This window comes from Aedes albopictus, chromosome 3 (genome assembly GCF_035046485.1).
Source record: "Aedes albopictus strain Foshan chromosome 3, AalbF5, whole genome shotgun sequence".
Lineage (NCBI taxonomy): Eukaryota > Metazoa > Arthropoda > Insecta > Diptera > Culicidae > Aedes > Aedes albopictus.
In genome coordinates this window covers 144837580-144862267 of record NC_085138.1, presented here as the reverse complement: position 1 = coordinate 144862267, position 24688 = coordinate 144837580, and the positions used below count along the sequence as shown (strand labels likewise).

Here is a 24688-nt window from a genome sequence, read left to right as displayed (position 1 = left end):
TCTAAAATACAGATGTTGGCTTTCTCGGTCTAGAGTCAATCTATACGGCTAGTTTTGGATTACCCGACGTTTCGGCCGGTTTAGATTGACCCTAGACCGAGAAAGCCAACATCTGTATACTAGTAGTATTCCGGTCGAAAATCACCGGAAATTCTAAAGCTAACTCAAAAGAGTGCGTTAGTGGTGGGTTAGAGGGAGCGATGGGTAACCTGTTCGTGAGAGGTTATCTGATGAGATCGCTACCACGAGTGGTGAGGGCGGAAGCTGAAGTAACCCCCGCCCCAGTGAGCATTCAGAAGGTGCACGTGCCGCAACAGCACCGACAAGCTAAGTGCAGATGAGTAGCGCTGACCACAACGTGGACGTTGAACCGCAACAGGAGTGGACTACCAAAGCTGTTGGTAGTCGCCGAGCTGCTCGACGAGCTGATTGGGTACACTAGCAGGCGGAATAGCTACAGCAAGGACTTTAAACAGGGTTTGCTGAAACTCTGCAAGTCAGTGGCTCTGTTCAAGAAGGAGTACAACCTTCTGGCCAAGGCGTGGATCGCTGTCGATGCGCGTGATAAGGCAAGGTCACCCAAACGGGAAGCTCTTCCGTTGCTGGAAGCTCGATAATAATGACGCATGAGACCATGCAGCTATTATGCCCTATGGTTCGAGCTGCTGTAGAAGCGGGACTCCCTGGGGGGTGCAGGCAGACCGTGTAAGACGAGGGTGACAGCGAGCGCTAGTAACGAAGCAGATTGAAGATCGAGGAGGGTAAGCTCCAGGAGATTAAACCCATACCTCCTCCTTCCATTACAAAACCAGGAATCAGGGGATCAGGGAAGAAAAGAATCCCTAGATCATGGAAGAGAAAAGGAAATGTCTGAGAAACAAGGTTTACCTAGCCCCCGACAAAGCGTAACACGAGAAACCGTGTTGGATACGTACGCCGATGTGCTGAGGATTATGAGACGTAAAAATCGGCTCTCGTAACAGGGCACGGATGTAAAAATCATCCGGCACACCAGGTCGAAAAAACTGGTCTGGTACTGAAAAAGGAGGCGGCATTAAAAGGCACCTCCTACAAACGCTAGTCCAAGACGCCCTGGGTGAGAAGGTGCAGGTTACAGTCTTGATGGTGGAAGCGACTCTCCAGTGCAAAAATCTTTTCAAGATCATCGACACCGAGGAGCTCACAGACACCCTCGAGCAGCAGTAATGTGAGGTATATGCACCAAGTGGATCAATATGTCTGCGAAAGAGCCCGGTAGGCGCGCAGATCGCCTCGATCAAGCTCCCAGTAGGGGAGGTGAACAAAGGTGGCTGCGCAGTTGGGAAGATCAGAGTAGGCTGGTCAGTATGCCCGCACAACATAATATGAGCCGCCATAGGCGTTGTTCGCGAACATACGCTCCAAACGACGGCGGCAGCATTGTCAGCTGCGCATCCAACTCCAACCATCGCATCGGAACCGTCACCAAGCATTCGCCTTGACGGAACTCTTTGAGAGAATTACTCTGTGCGTGAAAACATTTTTTTTTAACATGGGAAAGGATAGGAGCTGCATTTTCAAATGCTTCTAAAATATTTTAGAGACTTCAGATTGAAAAAAGAGTTAATGTTTTGCAATATACTTTCAATTAGCTACACTATAACTGGTTTTAGACAAAATGTTTTTAAATCACAATGTTACCCAAGCAACACACATGTTATAATAGAGTTACGACAGCGCAAGTTTTGGTTGTATAGAAGTTTATTTTACGTAATTCTAACGTTGTGTTGAAATAACGTAAAATAAACTTCTATACAACCAAAACTTGCGCTGTCGTAATTTTTATATAACATGTGTGTTACTTGGGTATGTCTATAATATAGCGTATCAAAATCTCATTCGATAACATTAAGAACGTTTTGCTTAAAAAAATTTCTATAAAGAATTAGAAGCATTTGAAAATGCAGCTCCTATCCTTTCCCATGTTAAAAAAAATTGTTTTCACGCACAGCGCAATTCTCTCAGAGAGCCTCCGTCAAGGCGAATCGTTACGAAGCACGCGCACTCACCCGAGCCAACGGGACAGCAGCGACCAGCAGCGAGAGAGTGAGTGCCGTGAGAGCCAGCCGTGAGCGCCGCCGCCGTAGCCATCATCATCATCATCATCGACTCTCGTCGTCGTCGCCCTGCAGGAAGCGTGCTGATGATGATTTGTTCCATACACGTCGCGTAGGTTCTACGCGCGCGTAGAACCTTCCATGTGGTTCTGGTACGTTGGATTTTGGGTATATATATGCGACCCGTTCGCGGTCGCAAGTCAGTTGCAAATTAAAAGTGAATAAGTTATGAGCGTTCGCGTGGCTCGAACAACGCGAAGTGAAATTATCCAAAGTGAAGTGTAAATAGTAGAGAAAGAGAATAAAGTGTTAAGTGTAGTGTTAAAGTGATCCAGTGATTTTTCCCTCGCGGTCCGAAATCCTCCCGTTCTCTTTCCGCTGTACTATTCCTCGTGCATACAGTCCAGTGTTTTGCCAAGTTGTTCTTGTGTTCATTGCCGAACAGGCGTGGTTAAAGTGCTGCGAGCAAGGGCACAAGTCGTGAGCGTGTGAAGTCCCCGACAGGAGCAAGCTGTGCAGGAAGTGCAGAGAAGAGGGCTTCATCACCAGGGAGTACAACTCGACATCAAAATGTCTGGTTTGCACGACGAACAGAGGCCATGCCTGAATGCCCAGACACGCGTGGACGACAAAATAGCCGACGATAGTGTAAGCTACACAGCTGAACCTGAACAAATTGAGAGGTCACAAAACAGTTGCTGCGGCAGTCAGCCTCAGAGTCAAGTACAGATATCACTCAAAATGCGGACCTATACCGCATTCCTCCCAACAAAGAGCACTGGGGAGCGGATAAGACTCGAGTAACGCAAGAGACTGCGGCGCTCTACTCGAAGCTGAAGGTTCACGCATAGTGATTATCTGGCGATTAGATACAGGGTGGACTACGGAGGAAAACGGCCACAGCTGAGTGTCTACTGGGTTGCCACTCTACTGCGTTGAATACGATCCCGTGGATGGAAGCAATGAAAAGGACTTTCACAAGGACCAGGAAATGCTGAGACCCAATGCCGGCAAGTCCTACTGTATGCCAGCCGATAGGACTTAAACCTTCAGGAAATCGCGATTCAAGCGTTATCAGGCATGCGTGGTAGGGGAAAATAGTGCACTAGCCCCTCTATGAAGCAATAATGCCTTGTAGGTGGTTCCAGAGAGACATAGGGTTTGGTGACAATGGAAACATGGTAAACAATGGTACAGTGGGTCGTGGATGAAGTCCTGCCTGCTTGGTCGGCTGTTGAAGGCGGTCCCTATTCCTACAGTCTCCATGTCTCCCGCTATGGTGACTGTTGAGCAAACCTCTGTGCAGCCGCTCAACATTTGCTGAGGAAGTCAGTCTCAGAGTCTAGTACAGATATTGAACTACTAACGAACCCATACCAGAGTGAAGTGAGGCCTACAGAGTGGCTAAAGTGTTACTGAACAAGAAGATGAGGGTGCGTTAGCGGACGTGCTCCGATAATCTCTGCCAGTTAGCTAACACAAAAGCCGGGGGTGATGTCTATAGGGTAGTCATAGGCAAATCGAAGACCACTTCGGCCCTTCCGGAACGCTCCTCCGAGATGCTGTCAGAAGATGCTAGACACGTCTCTTATGGTCAAACCGAGCCACGGGCGGATGTACCATCATCTCCAAGCGATCACTGAAGCATTGATGACAAGCTGAATGTCTATAGCCCCGTGGGATACGCTTGTAAAGGGACAAGTCAAACAGCTCAACGAAAGGCTCGAATCGCTGGCAAGAAATGAATACCACAAAGTGTTTTTTTGTTCAAGCTGGTTTATCCCAATTCCAAGTTTCCTGAGCATGAGGTAGTCGACGCTATAAACAAGGAGAACTAGAAGATATAGGAATGATCACGACGAAGTGGCATTATCAATAAGCAGAGATTCCAGCGAGCTTCACAGAAATAGAAAATGTACAGAACAGAGCGATGCATTTTTGGGGTCTGGAAATACGGCGATAGCTCAACATCAGGATAAGCGAAAGACCGGTAGCAATCTACGTCGGTTGTAAACTGAAAGAGAAGACGACTTAGTTGCTTTCATGATTGATGAAAAGGCAGGAGGCGTCAGATTGCCATGATAAATAAAGCCGTGAATGTAAATATCCCTTTCCCATAAAAAAAACTACTTCCAGAAAGTAAGTGATGATGGAGACCATAAGAGTGATTGGAAATGTGCAGGGAAGATTTTTTTAACGAGATACAGAATGCAAGACATTGTTGAAAGAGAATGATTACATTTGGTTAAGTAGATATACATATGTACAACTCATAAATATTATTACATCCATGATAAATCCATCCCAGGTAGATACAACTCCACCTGGACAGCATGCGCGTTAGTCACACCATTCTGCTTCATTATCCTACCAAAAACTCATTCTACGCGATACGTTCAAACTTTGTACACGCTCTACTATATCTATGATCAGCAACGGTCAAAACTAAAGTAAGGTAATGAAACTATACAAAACATGACAAAACCGATACTCGAGCTACATGGTGAATGAGAATACGTAAAACCGGAAAATCGGAACCTCGCGGGTCCCCATTCGCTCTAACAGGAAGAGTATACACAATTCAGGACTGTTGCTTTCAGAAATCCATATCATCCAAATCTTCCTCGTCCACAAAGTTCAAAGATTGACCAGTGAGATTAATGTTACCTTCGTCGAGATCCTCCTCCTCGATGAACTCGGCCGACGAGTGCACCAGGTCGTCCGCCTCGAGCTCCGCTTCGAGGTCGTCTTCCGATTGCGAGGTATCGTCGAGGTTGGCCGGCGTCGTCATCGGAGGACGTCCCGGAGTAGTCGTCGTCGACGACGATGTCGTTGAGGTCGCTGACCTCAGCGAGGGCACTCTCCTCGCCGGCGTCGTTTTCGCCCTACCCCTAAGGACTGATGGCACTGTACTACTGCTGCTGCTTGCGCTACTGCCACTACTACTACTGCTAGAGTTCTGTTGCTGTTGTTTGGCTTTCTTGTTGGCGTTGGGGCCTCCGCCACTTCCACCCGGACCCTTTTTAGGCTTCTTATTATTGTTACTATTTACATTGGAAGGAGTATTTTTCGAGTTGACTTTCTTGATCACCTTCTTTTTCGGGCCTGCCCCCGGGGGCTGAGCTCCTGCATTTGGTACGGTCGCTTGGCTTGCGCTTGGGCGATTGCTACTACTACTACTACTACTACTACTGCTGCTGCGGCTAATACTTACACTATTTGCACTGTTTGGACTGCCACTGGAGCTACTACTACTACTGCTACTACTACTAAGACTAACAACACAATCGCCATCTTCCGGGCTGCACTTCTGACTCTTCGCTTGCCCTGGGGGCCTTTTTCTACCACTATTTGTACCTATGCTACCACCCTGCGGCCTAAAGCAGTGCTCTCCAGGCGCCTCGTCTTCGCGGCATTTCCGCCGCTTTTTCTTCTTCTTTCGCATGTTGTCTTTGCTGTCTTTGTCTTTGTTGCCACCGGCGGCAGCGCTCGCCGCCGTCGATCCGGCACCCGTCGGCCCCACGTTCTGCGGAGCCTTGACCGGACCGCAAGCAGCCCGTGGTCGCATGACCTTCTCGGTGAGGTCCTGCAGTGCCCGGCCCGTTTCGCACAGCTGCTTCAGCCCGTGGCGGACGTGGTTCGCTCCGAATAGTCTCGAAATCAATCGCTCCACACGATCGTGAGCTACGGTTTGGGTGAGCGCTTTCGTGTAGGTCGCCAGCTTTCCCAGCGTTCGGTTGACCGGGATCTGGATCTTGCGCGGCTGGCCGGTTTTGTTCAACGCCAGGTACAGCGTTCGCCGCGAGTTCGAATGCTGCGTCGAGCTGTACGTGTTGTAGTGGTGCTGCTCCATCTGCTCGTTGAAGACGCAGTCGTCGGTGAAGTCTTTCTGTAGTTTGGAGACGGAAGAAAAATAATTGAAAGTTTGCATTAGATTGGGTGTAAAGAGAACGATTTTGAATTTATGAAGTGTGCATCCCATCAAAACATAAATCTTGCTCACATTTCGCAACCGATTGATTTGTCATTAATTGGAAATGAAGGCGTGAGCTCATTCATCCATGTCTACACGCATTATCATCCACTCGTTAACCTTCATCACCTTCTCCCCTGGTGCCCGAAGCGTTCTTCGAAGTCACGCAAAGTCTCCAATGTTTCCGCGTTGTACGAAACGAGCCCTGTCATGTCTAGTCAATCAATCAAAATCACCCACTGGCGCTTGGTAACAGCTCAGCTCAACGATGATACCAACAACCGAGCGCATCCCAGAATAACGCACTTCAATTAGGGTCTTCAGACATTCATTCGGTGAACTCAATCCCCGGTCGTTGATTTCAATTGCGCTCCGGTCGCAAACCATTTAGGACGATGTGGCGTTGTCTACCGCAATTGTCTCTTGCCGGAGAGATGGGGACAACTAGTTTTCACTTCTTTCACATCTTCACCGCAATCGCGTGTAACCCTAAACACGCGGAATAGGCACGCGAAGAAGTTTATTGCCTAATTTAATTACCGACCGGCGTCCAAGCGCGCGCGGAAGACAGTAGTGAGTCGAGTGGCGCTGAGGCAGCTACCGGTGCGGTGGTCTGCTCGGCGATCGCGTCGTCCGTGGAGTCCCAGAGCCACCGGCGTTCAACCGAACTTCTTTGCATGTTTGCATTTTATGAGCGGGAATTAAGCGGGAATAGTGCCACCACCGTACCAGGCAGCAGTGGACTATCAATCAATCAAGTGGTGAGGTCGGTGGGTCCCTCGTTGTTGTTGGACGCCAAGCCTTGAGGGGTGGTCAGTTGTCACTCATGTTCGCGCATTGATCAGTCGTTCGCCATCTTCGTGTGCTGGACGGCGCGGCGTCAAAATGTTAACTAGGTACAATGTTCGTGTGGCGCTTCTGTCTGACAACGGTGGCGGCGGCGGCGCTGATTTTGCTGATCGTTGATTGATGGCTTTGGTCAGTAATGGGTCAGCGCAATCAATCGCGGGTACGGACACCGAGAAGGAGAATAGAATGATATTTCTAAAATTGTCAACTATGTTGGGAGAAAATCGTATCCAACCCTTTTGGGAATTTAGGGCGTAGGCTAACAGGGAAGATTCTACAAGAAAAGCGGTAACTACAGTGTATGTTCCCCAGGCTCTGGAGGCAGCTGATCAACCCCCAGTGAAATCCTCTAAGCACAACTGTGTTCCCAGATACTCGGGAAAAGGGAGTTTTAGGTCAGGCCCTTTTGATTCGAAACATGATACGAAGAACTACAGATGTCTCAATTTCATCCCAATTTCCCGCATGCTCGTCGATGTACAGAGGGATTGCGGTTTCGGAATCATAGTGCTGTAGGTGAACAGGATCTGTGGTGCGAATGTTTAGAAGTAATCATACCATCTGCCAGAGCTGCAGCAACGTGCGCAAGCTGGAAACAGCTTTTAACGTAATGGGCAGTAAGCAGAACCACGTGATCGGTTTGTGGACGATCGACGGAAGAATGTGCAGTTTGAGCATCAAGTGCCGATTCTATAACTTAAGCTAAGTCGAAGTACACAGCGCTTACTCCAGAAGCACGGATGATGACATCGATGCATTTTGACCGCTACCCAAGCCCCGACATCAAGATCATCATAGGAGACCTCAACGCTCAGGTAGGCTCTGGCCTTTTGAGGCGGAACACACCTTTTTCAAACACAGCCTCTCTTAGCGTTACACCTGGAGATCACCAAAGCAGACGGAGTCGCAAATCGACTATGTTCTGATTGACGGACGGCATTTCTCCGACTTTATCGACGTCAGGATTTATAATGGCGTTAACATCGACTCCGACCACTACCTGGTGATGGCCAAACTGCGCACAAAACGACGCACGGTCATTGGAAAGTAGTCGTAGACGAACGTGGAACGTTACAAACAGAAGCAGAAACAGCAGACCCGCTTCTTTCGGGGATAAAGTGTAACCTGGAAGAAACGGAGTGTGACGAAATGGAACTGCTGTGCCGTTCCCATGAAACACGGAACTTCTTCCAGAAGCTCAACGCAACCCGCAACAGTGTCGTGCCCTGAGCCGATATATACAGCGATGAGGACGGGGCATCGTGACGGACGGACATGAAGATCGATCATCGATACATCACGTTGGGAACAGCTCGCTGACGTGGTGTACGGTTTGGGTCAAAACAGACCTTAATGCACAAAGAGGGTTCAAGATGCCATTCACCAGCTCTAAACCAACAGAGCAGCTGGTAAAGATGGTATCGCAGCTAAATTGATCAAGATGTGCTCGCAAAGGCTGGCCACCTGTTTTCACCGGTTGATAGTCTGGATCTGGGAAACCGAACAGCTACCGAAGGAGTGAAAGGAAGGGGTAATCTGCACCCATTCACAAGAAAGGCGACTATTTGAAATGTGAGAACCTCAGATCAATTGCCATTTTGAACGCAACCTTCACAGATAAAAATAATCAGATTTACATGTCATGTTAACTTCATTTTAGTCATCTAAACTTATTGTTATGATAGTTTACATGATATACCATGTAAATTTGTGTTATATGTCATGTAAACACTCAAAGTCATGCAGAAATACATGACAATGAAAGCTTACATGATATTTAATGACTTTTACATGATACGTCATGAAAACTTCTGTGATATCTCACGATCCAATTATGTGCATCATATGCCACAGAATTTTACACTCTTTTTTCTTTTATCTAATGTCATCCCAGATCATATTCCGCCGTCTGTCACCTACACCGAATGAGCCTCTGGAAAGTTATCAAGCCGGCCTCATCGATGGCTGGTCGATTTGTACCGTACGGCAAATCTTCCGTAGATGCCGTGAACTCGGCCGTGAATATCAAGTCTAAATGTATCACCTGTTCACCGACTCAAGGCGACATACGACAAAGCTATGGAAATCATGAAAAAAAAAATGCTTTTCTTGGAAGCTTATCAAACCGGATCCGTCTAGTTAGTAATGTCACAATAGACGAGAATACCTTCGAAGTGGTGGAAGGATTTGTTCTACCAGAAAATGTAATAATATCAGTAGCTATGGCAACGGCGGCCAGGGCGCGTTGATAGAAGATGGTGATTGCCATCACCACCAACCATCAGCAAAGGGTGTGCAGTGGCATTTCAGGGGATCCCGGGGTTTCAAGGTGGGAGCGGGGGTTTATCTGGAGTTACATGGGCGTTCCAGAGGTCTGAAGGGCTTCCAGGGGATCTCTTCAGGAGGTATCAGGGGTTCTTACGATGATTCCAGGGAGTCGCAGAGGTGTTTCAGAGTGTCTCAGGGGACTTCAAGGGGAATTCCAGGAGGTCTCGGGGGCGTTTCAGGAGGTTTCAAGGGGATTCCAGAACTTTTCAGTGGCGATTCAAGGGACCATTGAGGCGTTCCAAGGGATCTTAGGGGCATTCCAGGGGGTTTTAGGGGCGTTTCAGGAGGCTCCAGGGCAAATATCTGGGGAAATAATAACATTGTAATATGTCTGCAATATTAGGATGAAAGATCTGGTGGTAATCTAGCATCTATTGAAGAAAACACAGCAAACTATCAAGAGTTTCTTGTGCCGACTTTTCGAACCCTCTAAGCAGAATACCCTTTTCGAATGAGTGTAATCAGTTTCGTACCTTTTTATTCCGCCCTATGCTGCTTATCCTTTGACAGATACGCGTATTTCGACTACCACTTGTAATCTTCCTCAGTGTCAGTTATCCACTCAGTTGGATAACTGACACTGAGGAAGATTACAAGTGGTAGTCGAAATATGCGTATCTGTCAAAGGATAAGCAACATAGAGCGGAATTAAAAGGTACGAAACTGATTACACTCATATCAAGAGTTTGATGAATAATAACCAAAACTATACCAAAATTATCAATGTCGCTTACGTCACTTTGCAGAAGAACGGCAGATGTATTGGACATACTCACTAGCAAGAGTTTTACACACTTGCTAGTCCCAAGAAACATTTTGATGAACAATTTGCCTTGTAGAGGTTCTGACAATCGTCATATAACCTTACGCCTTTTATTTCAGGAAAGGGGGATGGCTTTCTCAGTATTTGATTCAAGAACGGTTTTTATCTACACAGCAAAAAAATTCTTGTGATATCACATCATTTTCGCTGCACATCAGTCGCGACTTAAAAGTGATGTAAACAATTACATCATTTTCATGCAACAAATTAGCCGCCGCAGCTTGAGAGTGGGTCTAGCAATCGCTAGAACCGGATCTTTAGATGAATCATATATAAGTAAAATATTGGCATGGATTCGTACACAGATCCGTTGATTGAGAGACATATCCCTTACCTCTCAGCTATTTCACCGAGTTAGAAGGAAGGTGATAAATATGATACTGCTTCTAGGTATCTGCTGGAATGGGTTTGTTGACACTTTCCGGTGCCAACCAGGGTGTGCATGGTGAGTGTGATAATTGTTGGAAAATGATGTAACCGAGTGAGATTACGTTCGAAAATTAACACATCACCAGAAATTACGCGCCTGGATATTACAAAATTATTTGCTGTGTACATTCTCGACGTTTCGGCCTAGGGATTTGGCCTTTTTCAAATCCCTAGACCGAAACGTCGGGAATGTGGATAAAAATCGTTCTTGAATCAAAGACTGAGAAAGCCATCCCCCTTTCCATCAAGTTCCCAGTCGTAAAACCCCATACATATTTTATTTTAGGTTTATAATGGTTTTAAGAATATCTTCTAGTCTATTTCACAAAAAAAAGTAACTTGTGATACCTCAGTTCAGAAGCCTGCTACTAACAAAAAAAGTGTATGAAGGACATTCACATTGTAATTTTGTAAAAAAAAATGCCGAATAAGTAAAAGTCACACACGCATATCAAAGTGTGAAGAATTAGCATTATAAGTTAAAATTCACAAATACAAAGAAATTTAAAAAAACACGCATATCAAAGTCGTGCGAGAACTTGCAGCACGAGGTGAGTATAATTTACACTCGCGCCATGGATATTCGTATCCGGGCGTTAAGGGGTCAGGGGCAATTCAGGCGATCTCAAGGGGACTCCAAAGTATCGGGGGCTTTCAAAAAGGTTCCAAGGTGTCTCAATGGTGTTTTTGGCCTCAGAAGTTTCATGGGGGCTCCAGGGAGGCTTCAAGGGACCCCAGGAGTGCTTCGGGGAGACTCAGGGAGTTGCAGGGGAGTTCCAGAGGGTCCCATGGACATTTAAGGGGGCCTTTGTGGGTTTCAAGGGTGCCACAGGGGGTCTCAGGGGTTTCTCATGGGATCTCAGAGGGTTTTGGGGTGCTTAGGGGACTTCAGAGCCTTCCAGAGGGGTCTCAGGGGCGCTTCAGGGGTTTTTCGGAGTCTTTCATGTACGCCCCTGAAGCTCCCTGAAACTTTTTGAAACGCAACTTACATCTCCTGAAACGTCTCTGACAGGACAATTAAGTTTTCTCTGAAGTATGAGCATGAGCATGAGCATGAGCATGATTGACCGCCCGCGGTTGCTCCTCTGTTATTGCAAGGACAGCTGCATTTACACAAATAACCAACAGATAATGCTTGGGACTAGCCTTCTCCTCATTGTGTAAATGCTGGCATCCCAATACTTTTTAAAAAGCAAAACCAGCGCCGGCCGCGTCCGAATGCAGGTCAATTGAGGATAGGGAAGGAAGTGATGACGTGATTCTCGCTTAGGCCAATAACCGAGGAATTCTCTGCGTTACTACGAGTAATCACTAGGAGCTTGGATACGGGAAGGGATGATTTGTTTGGGGCTTTGTTTTGGTAAACAAATTGCTACAATCACCAGACCAATTCTTGTTTTGCTACGAACGATGCACTCGCGAAAAATTGAATACGTCCTCACATACGCGACATGTCAGGGAATAATGTCCACCGCACAATCAATTCGCGAAAACACAGCCGGATCTACTGCTAGCTGGCGTCGTGCGGCTGATCCCGGATACCACACTCACGCTCCGATCACTGTATTTTAACTACCGGATGGCTTCCAGACATGTCATTATTTTATATCAAAAATAAATTGCGTAAAACGAGGTTCGCGAAAGTAAGAAACACACATCAACACCCGTGAAATTACGAAACTGTACTCGAAGAAACAGAACACGCGAAATTACGAAACTCGGCTCGAAGAAATCGACGCGGACACCGTGGTCTACCTGCCACTGAATCGTACGGCAATCCTAACCTTTCCAAAAAAAAGAGACGCTTCGTCGTTTCGATCGCTGCTTGTAAATCTGAAATAGAAAATAGTATTAAATGGTGATACGCTCACAACAGTTATATTGTTTGTAAATTGCGTTATTTACAAATAGGACAAATTTACCTGCATTCCTCTGAAACAAACGGTATATTAGCAGTGAAAAACAAATTACAAAAATAGAATAAAAAACAATTAATAAACAAAAAAAAACAGTAAAAAAGTAAACCAAATCTTGATCCTGCATTTAAATTAACCAGAATGGAAAATAGCAAGATCAAAATTTGGTATAGTATGGTAGATCTTACGCCGTAACGCACCATTGCAATGTGATCTACCCACGTTACGGGTTAATTTACATTTAAGTTTTCTCTGAAGTACACCTGAAACTCCTTGAAACCAACTTAAGTTCTTTAAAAATCACCTGGACATCGAAACTTGAAGAAGTTGTTCGAAGTGCTCAAACCAACGTTTTAACTGCTCAGTTGGGTGGGTCAGTAACTGTCCAGCAGCGTCTTTCACTGGCATCCTCGGGTTTATCCTTGCGCCACTCAGACATCGTGAGATATTGTAGAGGAGGTGGTTGTGGCGGCTTTCTCGCCTTCGTCAGCCAAGGAGTCCACCCATGCTCACTTGTCCCTTCTGCAGCAACGTTTTACTTCCTTTTCTAGATCCAAATACCGTTGATGGGACTCGTATTTGGCTGCTCTGGTTCTTGCCCACTCAATCGCGGCCTTTGCTACTCTGCGCTCCTCAATATTCCGCCAGATTTCATCAGTGACCCTCTCTTTTCGCTGAGTGCGCAGCTCACCCAGGTTATTCTCGCTAGTTTCAGTAAAGGCATGATTTGATGGCTGTCCTCTGTTTCTTTCCTTCCAAGTTCGTAAACGTGTGATCTCTTCGTAGATGGATCTTCTAGTCGGCGTGTGGTGTTGATAAGCGCCGCCTGTGCCTGGGCGCTAGTAGGAACTCCTCTGCGACGGGGGTCTTGTAGCCTTGAAAACCGGCATATAACAATACCTGTTCCGACGGTAGCTTGTGTTCTCCAAAGATAGGCCAACGGACTTCAGTTAGTCCCAGGATTTCGAGCTTCATGCACCGCGCCGAGCTGACGAGTTGTGCCAGCTTGCCTTGCTGAGCTTGCGTTGAAAAAAAATTCCATGTTCCAATATTTGCCTGATGTTGTTTAGAGAACAGCAGGTTGTTGGCCTAAGATCCACTAGCCACAGTGGTGGGGGTGCTACCTTAGGTATAGCTTTCGATGAAGGAAAATTGTATACTCAGTCGCTAGATGACGGTGTTTGAGCCGCACCTTCTTGATGAACAAACGCTCGAGACGTACCTCCTCAATCTAGCTGAATTCAGGAGGCAACAGTGCCCAGGCTACACACACAACGACACAATTCTGGAAGTATTAGTCATCTATTGACTTGTGGAAATATGAGGTAGCAACTTGTGAGAACCAGAGATATGTTGAATGCTCCTTGTCAACTCACCATTTTGCAGCCTAACTGTAATGCTCAAAGAATTCCATCTTGGATTTCTCTCAATAGGGCACTGCATGAAATTCTCTCCTTCTCTTTCACTCTTACAGAAAATTTGTAAACAACAAGGCCAAGAAACGTCAAAATCCCATACAAAATCAAAATAATGCAGTGCCCTATATCATAAAAATAAAATCAACAAAGCAGAGCCCACCTGATGCTGGTACATTTACGACTCGGATTTGACGGCTACGCAGTCTTGTTAAATCAAAACGAGTTGTTCGACGTTTCGACACTTTGGATAGTGTCTTCTTCAGGGGCGCTCCACCATCCAAAATCAAACAACTCGTTTTGGTTTAACAAGACTGCGTAGCCATCAAATCCGAGTTGCAAAGAATACAATCGGTACATTTAAGGAAAGTTGTGAGGCTGTGGGAGTTTACATTTGAAATATTTAATCTGTAAGTAAAAATGTCGTACTCAACAGAAAGCTCGGCCACGATGATGACTTTGTTCAATTATTACCCATCGGAACCAGAAGGCAGTAAACGCTGTAATCAAGTAAGCCCACACCTCAACAGACCAGATATGGAGTGGTCATTTCACTGTCGTACCCAAGCGCTGTCTTACCTTACCAATTGATCGGCGGCGGTGTCGGTGCGTATGTTTGCTGGAAGACGCCAGACGAACTGCTAAATTATACGAAGAGATAATGGTAAATGGCGGTAACGCATGCAGACTCATTGATCATCCCTCCGTCACGTTTGGATGAAGCGCGTTCGTCATTACGGGTACCTATATCTACGTGAAACATGCACTTTTTTCTTGAAGACGATGTGATCTGTGCGCTGAATATATGAGGTTAGTTCACTGATGTTTCGATGAGCGACGACCATGGGCGGAGGACACCTTGTTGGTGTAGATGCACTTTATGAAGATATTAAAGCAATAAGACAGCCGAAGGAATACCACAGGAGGTGTTAAAACGTTTTTAAGATGTTTGGGACGATGCGTAGGATGATCATCACTAATTGGGAATCAATCAGAGTAATCATACAAAAGTCACGCACATCTCATGGAGATCTTTTTGAAGCTCCCACGCCTATATGAGTAATGAGTTTGGGTGTTGAAGGCATGTCAGTAGGTGATAGCTCAACATTTGAATATGCTGTAACTTTAACATTGCGTACAAGCACTTAAGGTTATGTAATAATCAAGACAGGTCAAAGTGCGTGGTACACTACAAGACTAGTGCCAACCATCATCATAGACCGTACTACTAATGATTCGCAGTCCTATTCAGTATCCAGAAGCTAATCAACTCCATTCAACTATGTGACTACAGAGTGATAATAGCGTAGCCATAAATTCTAATGAATATGACATCAATTAGTGTCGAGCTGCATCTGGTTCATCATATGGCTGATGTCTTCATCTCCAGTGGCACTCATTTCTGGATCACCAGGCGAACGAACAAATGATTGGATTGTTGCAGTCTGCTCCGGGATTGCCCCAATAAACGCTTATTATGCAATAGCGGCAGATAGATGCGACCACACATTGTTTGTACCGTGTGAACCAGGCAACAGCAGTATGACTCCTTAATCCACATCATTCCCCATTGCTAATCCCGATCCAAACACGCACACATAAAGTCAATGACCAGTCAAAACAGCAGCCACTCCGTGCAGCTCTCCGTTCTCCGATCGTTTCTGGCAGTCATTCGAAGTCCCTCTCCATTAATTGTCACCAGACCGAACAAGCTGTGACAACTCTATTAACTTCAAACCGCTCCGCGGTTCATCATTTTAATTGAGATCCCATAAAATTCCACCCAAAAAACAACAACCGCGCCTACCGAATTCAGTTGATGGCGGTTGACAACGTCCCTCCTCGTCGTCGCCTTCGTCATCAAACGAGATCACTACAGCAGCGGTTAAGCTGAATCACAAGTCTACATATACTTCACTGTGTAGTACATCTGTTTACAGCACGACTTTAATTTAACGCTTGAACTTGAAAATTTCCGGATCCGCTCCACGCACCCGTGTGTGCACTGTGCGTGTGCAGTCTATATTTTGGCCAAACAACCAGTAGGTTCCTTGTGAGAGCGGCCAGTAGTGGTGGCGGATGATTTCGCCCGGCTTTTCAACAGTCAAATAAACTACTGCTACTGATGGCTACTGGCTGACTTCAGCAGTCAGCACTTTGCAACGGATGACCGAGAGGAGCGGAGTATCGCACCAGGCCTCGCTTCCCGTTCGCAGACTTAAAACGCGTGCACGGTTCGTTTGTTTACATTTTGTGTTCTTTTTCGGGAAAGATTTCCCATCCCGCCCGAGCGCAGTCCATCAACCAACGGGGAGGGTCGGCTACAGCAGGATGGGGACAAGTCGGCGATGAAGATGTTGATTGGATGGTTAGTGTGTAGGTACAGTTGTTCCATGGATGGTGCGGATCAACAGCATCAACTGATGATATGCAGTGAATCGTTTCTACTGCTCTTGATTCAACAGTTTCCGCATTAATCACTACATCACTATATAACTAAGCCTACTTCTGTCTCTACCCGCAACCATGTACTTCGTCTTAGTCGGACTTATCGTCAAATCTGTCCTCGCTATCTCCATCCTATCAGGAACAAATGCTTCGTCCACTGTCCTACGATCGATGCCCATGATGTAAATGCTTGTGTAAATGTCGTCTGCAAAGCAGAGAAGTATGATACTACCATTCGTCTGCACGCAAGACCTCCCAGTAGCTTCTTGGAGTGCAATGCTGAAAATTCGAAAGTCAATCCACGCAAGGTCACAAACAAGGTAGAATCTTCGTCTGCAATCCGAACACTTAGTTTTGAACCCTCCAACGTTGCAGGTATCAGCCTAATTGATTTCGTCTATGTTTTGGAGCAGAGCAGAGCAGAGCAGAGCAGAGCAGAGCAGAGCAGAGCAGAGCAGAGCAGAGCAGAGCAGAGCAGAAATTTCCCAACAGATTTAAAAAAAAATCTTCAACGCCTTCGAAGATTGCTCTTGCGATTACGGAATTTCTTGTGAAACATTACTTTACAACCCGAGCAGAAGGGAATAACAACAGCATAAGAAAATGTGTTATTTTGGCAAAATAACTGAGTAATGAAATAAGTTATTTTCATGTTATTAACATAACAAATTATGTTATAAACTTACATGTCATAAGCGGCAAAATAACAAAAATCATAACAAAAAAATGTTCCTGGATGACCAATTTAATAACATGTTTTGTTAGTTCGATAACAACATAATAACAATGAATTTGGGAAATATTTCAATAACAAATATTGTTATTTGAAAGTTATTGATAACAATCCGAAATCAAAATTAGTTATGATTAGTTTGATGTCACATAATAAAAGTTCGGATAGCGACACGCGTGTAAATCAAAAGGGTATCGCTGTCCGATCACTTTTGCACATTTTTCAACGCCTTGTCACGCCTAGGCCTGTGAACGAAAACATTTTGTACTTTGTACACGTAAAATTCTGCATAAGAGTAGTTCCGTGTCAAAAATTCAGCTCAATCCATCAAAGCAAACCATCGTTACAGCATCTTGGCCATTTTGTATGAAAATCGGCGTTCGTCCGATCAATTATGCACTACAGTGTACGTAACTAAATACTGAAAAAGGAACATAAAACAAGTCATAATTATCGAAGTGTTTATAAAAAAATAAACTAAAATGCTCGTTCAGTCAGAACTAATTAGATCATACACACGGTATGCTGCAAACAATCTTGAATGATGTAGTTTCAATTTCAAAACTTGTTATTGTTGTGCTATTGTTTATTAAATATTTGTACACTCTCAATAGTATAATAATAAAATATGTTCCATAACAAAACATATGATTAAAATATTATTTTATGGGTGTATATCAATAGCTTGATCATAACAAAATAAGATTGTCAAACAAAACATGTTATGGAAAATTTATGCCTTGATAAGTTAATAATAACAAAACAAGATATAAAAACAGATTATGTGATTTGATAGTTAATAGTTTGATATTCCCCTCTGCTCGGGAAAATCTTCCAGGAGTTTTCATTCTTTAAAATTTTCTCTATAATTTCCTTCGAAATATTTAACAGAGGATTCTTCAGATTTTTTTTATTTCCTTCAGAAAAGCTTCCGTGCATTTCCTTAAAAATCCTCCATATATAGTTTCATTAAATCGTACAACAATTCTTTATACAAAGTTATCCACGGATTCCTCAAAAAATGCTTTCGGCGGATAAAAGGGTTTCTCCAGAAATTTCTCCAAGTAATTTTTCAGAAAATCTTCCACAGATTCCTGCAGAAAATTTTACGAAGATTCCTTCAGAAATTCTTCCAGAGAACTTTGTAGAAACATCTGTAGATTCCTTTAAAATGACTAATGAGATTCTTCAAACAATTTGTCCAAGGATTTCAAGTCGATGGAAATATTCTATGGATTTCTTCTAACATTAATCTATTAATTATTTCAGAAATGCAGGAATTCAGTCCTAAAATTTATAATGGTTTCTGTCAGAAATTCCAACAGCGTTTTTTTCCAGAAAATTTTCCAGGGTTAGGGTTTCTTTGAGGAACTTTTCCAGGGCTTTCTTCAGATATTACCTCATGAATTTCTTAAGAAATATTTACTAGGATTATGTTGGCTAGATGTAAATGGTTTTTTTTATTCTACCAGGAATTACTTTAGAAAATATTCTAGGGTTTAATGGATATTTCATCAAATTTTTTACAGGGAATCCTTTAGATATTTTTTTCAAATATTCGCAATGATTTCTTCTAGTGGTTTCTTCATAAAATTTTCCAGATATTACTTCTAAAATTCGTTCAGGTATATATTCAGGGAGTCCACCAGCATTTTTTTTCTCAGAAATTGGGATTCCAATGAAAATGTCCGCATAAATGAGTTCTGGAATTTATTCGGGAATCAATCAAGAAAATTCTGGAGAAATTTCTCCAGAGATTCTTGCATTATAATTTTCAGTGATTTAGGTAGGGATTCCTCCGGATATTCCTGCATGAGTTCATACAGAGATTCCTTCAGGATTTTCGCCAGATATTCCTTCGTTTATTCCTCATGATTTTTTCCGGCATTTTCTCTAAGGAAAACTCCCATAAGTTCTCCACGAAATCTTTAAGAAATGTATTCAACAGTACATAGGAATTGATAAGAAAATTCTTTTAGAAATATCTCAAGAGTGTTTTTCAAGGGTCTTAGCAGCCGCTTCCCTATATTTTTATCAACAGGATCTTTTTTTTCAAAAAAATTGCCACTGGTTACTTCAAGAACACTTTCAGAAAACCCTACATGAATGTTATTATAGAATTTCATCAGGAATTTTCCTAAAAATTCCCAAGTATTTCTTTCTTGGAATTCCACAAAGGATGTCCCAAGAAGTTTCAGCACCTATTTCTCGAGGAAGTTCTAAAGAAATTTCTCCCGAGTTTACTTCAAGAATTTCCCTGGGTTTTCTTCGGATATTTCTCCGGAGATTCATTCAAAAGTACCCCCTAAGATTTTACCAGGGATTCTTTTGAAAACTTCCTCACGAATTCCTTCAGCGGTTGGTTCGAAAGTTCCTGCTGGGACTCTTATTGAAATTCCTTTGAAGAGATATTTTTATCGCCAGAGACTTCTTCAGGGATTTCATCAAAAGTTCTTTCATGGAGTTTTTTTTAGAAATTCTTCGGCATTTTTTTTTACAAATTCAACAGGGTATTTCTTCGGTAAGTCATTTCAGTTATTTCTCGGGGATTTCAGCTTTCAGTCAAAGAAAAGCGTTGATTTTCTTATCTAATCACCAACGTTTCGATCCAGATATTGGAATCTTCTTCAGGGCTCGAAATTAATCAATTTTGTCTAATCCCGTGTACATCTCAAGGTTGATTGTCTCGTTTTGAATTTGCACTGCACAAGTCTCATTTACTGCCAGCACCCTCGAAGGTAGTGGGTGAGTGGTACAAAATGGGAGGTCTACACCAGGAGGTTCCACGACACTTGCCAACACTGCCAGAGCCAACAGCTGATCGAACATTAATGTGAACATTAACGAACCGTGAGATGTACACGGGATTAGACAAAATTGATTAATTTCGAGCCCTGAAGAAGATCCCAACATCTGGATTGAAACGTTGGCGATGACATAAGAAAATCAACGCTTTTCTTTGACTGAAAGCCGAAATCCCCGAGAAATAAGTCAACTTCCCAGTCGAACCTCTACAAGTCATTTAAGTTATTTTTTCAAAAAAATCTTTAATATCTGTAGTAATTCCAGCAGAAATTCATAAAAGGATTTTTTTTAAAGAAGGCAGATACACCTACTGGGATTTCATTAGAGTTCCATGCAGAACATGCTCAAACATTCCTCTAGGATTTTTCCAAAAGCTCTTCCAGAAATTGCTTTCAAATTAAAGAATTTCTGTAAAAATCCCTGGAGAATTGTCTCAAGAAATCCTATTGAAATTTCAGGAGATACCATTGAAAACTTCTAAAAAAAATTCTTGAAATTTTTTTTGATGAATTCCTGAACCAAAATTCCTGAAACAATTTCTTTAGTTAACTCTGGAGCAGTTCCTGGATGAATGCTTAAAATAATACCTTGAAGAATACCCTTAATTTTCAGGAAAAATTTTGGAAGGCTTCTGAAAGAGGAAAGAAGCAAAAGAAAGAAAAAATACTTGTGAAATTTCTGGAGGGATTCTTGTAAAAATCTGCAGAGGAATTTCTGAAGCAATTTCCTATAAATGTCTGCAGAAATCTCAGACAAAGCTATTGGTGGAATTCTTGAAAAAATCCAGCAATAAACTTGTGAGGGATCCCTGGAGAGATTTTTTTAGAATCATTAGAAAGACTTCTGGAGATACATCCGAAAAAAGAAGAAACTCTCCGAAAAAAATCATATAAAATTTCTGAAGAGATTTGTACAAAATAATTCCTTGGCTACTATCTGGAAAAATACTAAAGAAAATGCTACCTAAATAGAAAAAATCTGAAGAATTCTTGAAATAACCACTGAAAAATAAAAAAAAAGGAATTGTTGAAGGAATTTTCGAGAAAAAACTGGAGAACCCTCTGTAGGCATTCATAGAAATAAAACTCTTGAAAAATTTCTTGGAAAGTGCTAAGGAACAGATTCTGTAGTAATTTCTGCAGGAATCTTTGGAAAACCAAATTCGGAAAGATTCCCTGAAGGTCTGAATAAATCCAAAGCAATGCCTGGAGAAAACCTGGAGGAACAAAGAAAAAAACTGCTGAAGGAACTTCCAGAAGATACTCTTTACAATTTTCAAGAAATATTTACAAATAAATGCCTGAATGAATGGAGTAATACCTAAAGGAATTTCTGGAGAAACTCAAATAAATATTTCTGGAAAAAATCTGAATTGCTAAACGAAAGCCCTGGAGGATTCATGAAAGAATATCCAAATCTGCGATAAAATATCTCCAGGAATTGCATATTTTGAAGAAACGTTTGGAGAAATTCCTGGAGATTTTTTGAGAAATTTCAAGAAGAATTTTCGGAGAAATAAAAAAAATCCGGAAAAAATCAGACAATATTTTTGAAGGAATTTTGCAGATATATTTGCAGAGCTACCTGAAAGAATACAAGCATAAACTTAGGTAGCTATCCATGTAGGAATTTCTTAAGGAATCCCAGGAGGAATTTTGGAAGAAAATGCGTGAACCTGTTTTAAGAGACTTCTATGAGATGTTTAAGAAACTCCTACAGAATTTCTAAGGAATATTTCTGGGGAAATTCCTGAAAGAATTCCTGGAGGAAATTTCAAAGATTACCATAGGCAGGGATACATTCTTAAGGAGAAATTCTTGCTAAAGATCATTCCAATAAATCCTGCGGAAATCCTCAAAGCAACTTCTGGCTTGACGCAATAGTGAAGTCATTTTCTTAGGGGTGTCCAATATAACGGGCGCAGAAATTTGGAAATATTGAGTGCCTAACCTGCACTGATTTTACCATGACAGCCCTGGCATTGTTAGGTCTGCGAATGTTGAATCAATACGTTTTTACAACTTCCCGAAAAACTCTTCTAGTTTATGATGCCGGGGACATGGGTACCTGGTCCACATGGTTCCGGAGTTATTCGGGATTGTCTTGGGGTACCAAAATAGGCCACGTATATCTCAAGATCCCGATGAGGTCTAAGTATAGTGTATTCGGCGATTTTTTCAGCAGGTTAAGAACTAACTGGCAACGGCGACTTTGGTTCGCGATTCGGCCGCTGGGCAGCTCCGGTGTCAAAAATGTTCAAACCCTCATATCTCAGAAACCTGATAAGATAGAATGATGCTGTCTTCGGCATAATTCTTCAACAAGCTCAGAACTATCTGATAGTAAAGTCTTTGATTTGGGATTTATCCGCTAGGTGGAACATTGTATCTGAAAAATTCAAGCACGCATATCTCGACATCCTAATGAGGTACCAGCATGCCGTTTTCAGTAAAGATGTTCAGCAGGCTAAGAACTATCTGGCAATGGCGTCTTTGGTTCAAGAATCGTCCGCTAGGTGGCGCCAGGATCAAAAATCTTCAATCTGTTATATCTCAGAATCCTGATAAGATAGAATGATGATGTCTTCAATAAAGTTCTTCTGATAGTTGATTCTATTATTCGTGGTTTATTCGCTAGGTGGCACCTTGTGTATAATATTTAAACACGTGTATCTCGTTCATGATCCAGTTACTGTAATAAGCTAAAAGCATGGCGTTTTCTGTAAAATTGTTCGGCAGGTAGAGATCTATTCGGCAATGGTAACGCTAGAGGACACCAGCAATCAAAACATTCAAACAATTTTATCTCAAAAATCTAAAAATGTCCAACAAATTGTTCCGAAAGTTAAGAGGAAGTAAGACGTATCTGATGTCCTTGGTTCTGATATTATTCGATAGGTTCCGTCTAGTATTAGGAAAATATTTTAATGAACAAGAAGTATTCCAATTTCAGCATAGTTGTTCAGCAAGCTAAGAGCCATTTGGAATTATAGTAGATGGTCGAGTAATGTGGTAAAAGAGGGAATAATTCAACACCGTCTTTGACCCCCTGCATACAAATTTTGTCACCCTACAATATTGCTTCTCTTGCTCCGTTTTTTCTTCCGGGAATTTTTACAGGAACTCTTCCAGGAATTTTTCCAGGAATTTCTCCGGGAATTGCACCGGGAATTAATCCAAGGATTCCACTGGGAATTCCTCAAGATCTTCCTCCAGGATTTTTTTCAGGAAATCTTCCGGGAATTCTTCTGAGATATCCTCCAGAAGTTCCTCCGAGAAATCCCCTAGGAAATCCTCCAGGGATTTCTCCGGGAATTCCTCCGGAAATTTTCCCAGGATTTCATGTATGACTCCCATCAGGAATTACTGCAGGAATTCCTTCGGGATTTTTTTCAGAAATTCCTCCGAGAATGTCTCCGTGAATTTCTCCAGGAAATCCTCCAGGAATTGTTTTGGGAATTTCTTCCGGAAATCTTCCAGAAAATCCTCCAGGAATTCCTTTAGGAATTTCTCCATTGGAAATATCGAGTGCCTAACCTGCACTGAATTTACCATGACAGCCCTGGCATTTTTAGGTCTGCGGATGTTGAATCAATACGTTTGCACTACTATTGCTTTTATTTAGTAGTTAGTTGGTTCATTTCAAAATCCCCCGTATCAGAAATTCATCGAGGTGCTGTTTCCGCCTTTCCACCTCCTCACGTTCTCTCGGTGATAATCCCGTTAGTGCGAACCATGTTGATCGCACTTCGCGAGAACACACTGCCCTAGAGTTTGTTACCACATTAAGTAATCCTTTTGGCTCTGTTAATCGACGACGACGATGATGGTGCTGTAGTGTGCTCTTTGTGTAGCTACACAGCATGGTTTTTTGTTTCAATTTTTGCGTCAATCTACTGGCAGGATGGTAGAATGTACCTACTGAATCCACCAACCGGCCATCAGAGGCGGTGGTCGCGGTTTGCAAATTGGATCGGGAGAGAGCTATCCCGTCCGACAACAACAATACATAGTGAAAAGTCGCCGCTGCCGGACACACAGCAGCCGGTGGCGCATTCTTTGCATGGTGTTAAATTTGTACGACGCCGCACTAATTGCCGGATGAAAGCCGGGATTGCGGGAAGGAATTTTTCGGGTTAACTTTCGTTTTTGTTCGCGTGCTCGGTCGACCTTTCAAAGATGAACCATACTTGTTATAGTCTAGTAATAAATGAAGTGGTAGCATATGTTCATGTGTTAATTTTGAGGCCTAATGAGGCCCTGTCTATCAACTATGTAGACTCAATTTTGGCCATCTCAGACCACCCCCTCTTCCCCTAGTACAATTTTGTCCATACAAAATTTTCGAAATTTGTATGGAGCGTAGACTTTGTCCAGGCCTTCCCCGTCCCCTCTGAGTTTTTTTTTTTTGAACAGACCCTTACGGGCAGCTGTCCCTTTTAAATTCAACATACAAGAGTATGTTGAATTCATATTGATATTGCTTATCCAGAGAAATCTTCCAACCTGGCGGAGTGAAGAAGACAAAGAAGACCTGTTCCGCAAACGTCAAACTGCTGCACACTTCAAAAAGTATGCACACAACCTTGAAACAAAAATAAATAGTTGAAAATCTAAATTATGTTTAATGGCGTACAGCTGCATACTAAAGTGCTAAAACTACACCTAATATAGTTTAGAAATAAGTTACATGTTGTGGCAGCAATTGCGATTACATAAACCATAAATGAAACAATTTTCATTATTTTTGAATTTTATGGCAACCAAGTGAGTGAGAGCTTTTTAGCGTGAACCGAGCACTTTTGACGTTTGCGGAACGACTGCGGCGGTCGAAACCACCGCAACCCCGTTGGATTTTTTCTATTTTACCGCAG

The 24688-nt window shown here is 43.1% G+C and overlaps 1 protein-coding gene across 1 annotated transcript in view; it reads right to left on the bottom strand.

Moving 5' to 3' along the window:
• LOC115271061 (serine-rich adhesin for platelets-like) overlaps window positions 1–24688 on the bottom strand; it is a 32635-nt gene that overhangs the window by 5667 nt on the left and 2280 nt on the right. The window contains exon 2 of the mRNA XM_029880498.2: window positions 4764–5985. Within this exon, the coding sequence (XP_029736358.2) occupies window positions 4764–5985 (1222 nt within the window). The remainder of the gene's footprint in view (window positions 1–4763; window positions 5986–24688) is intronic.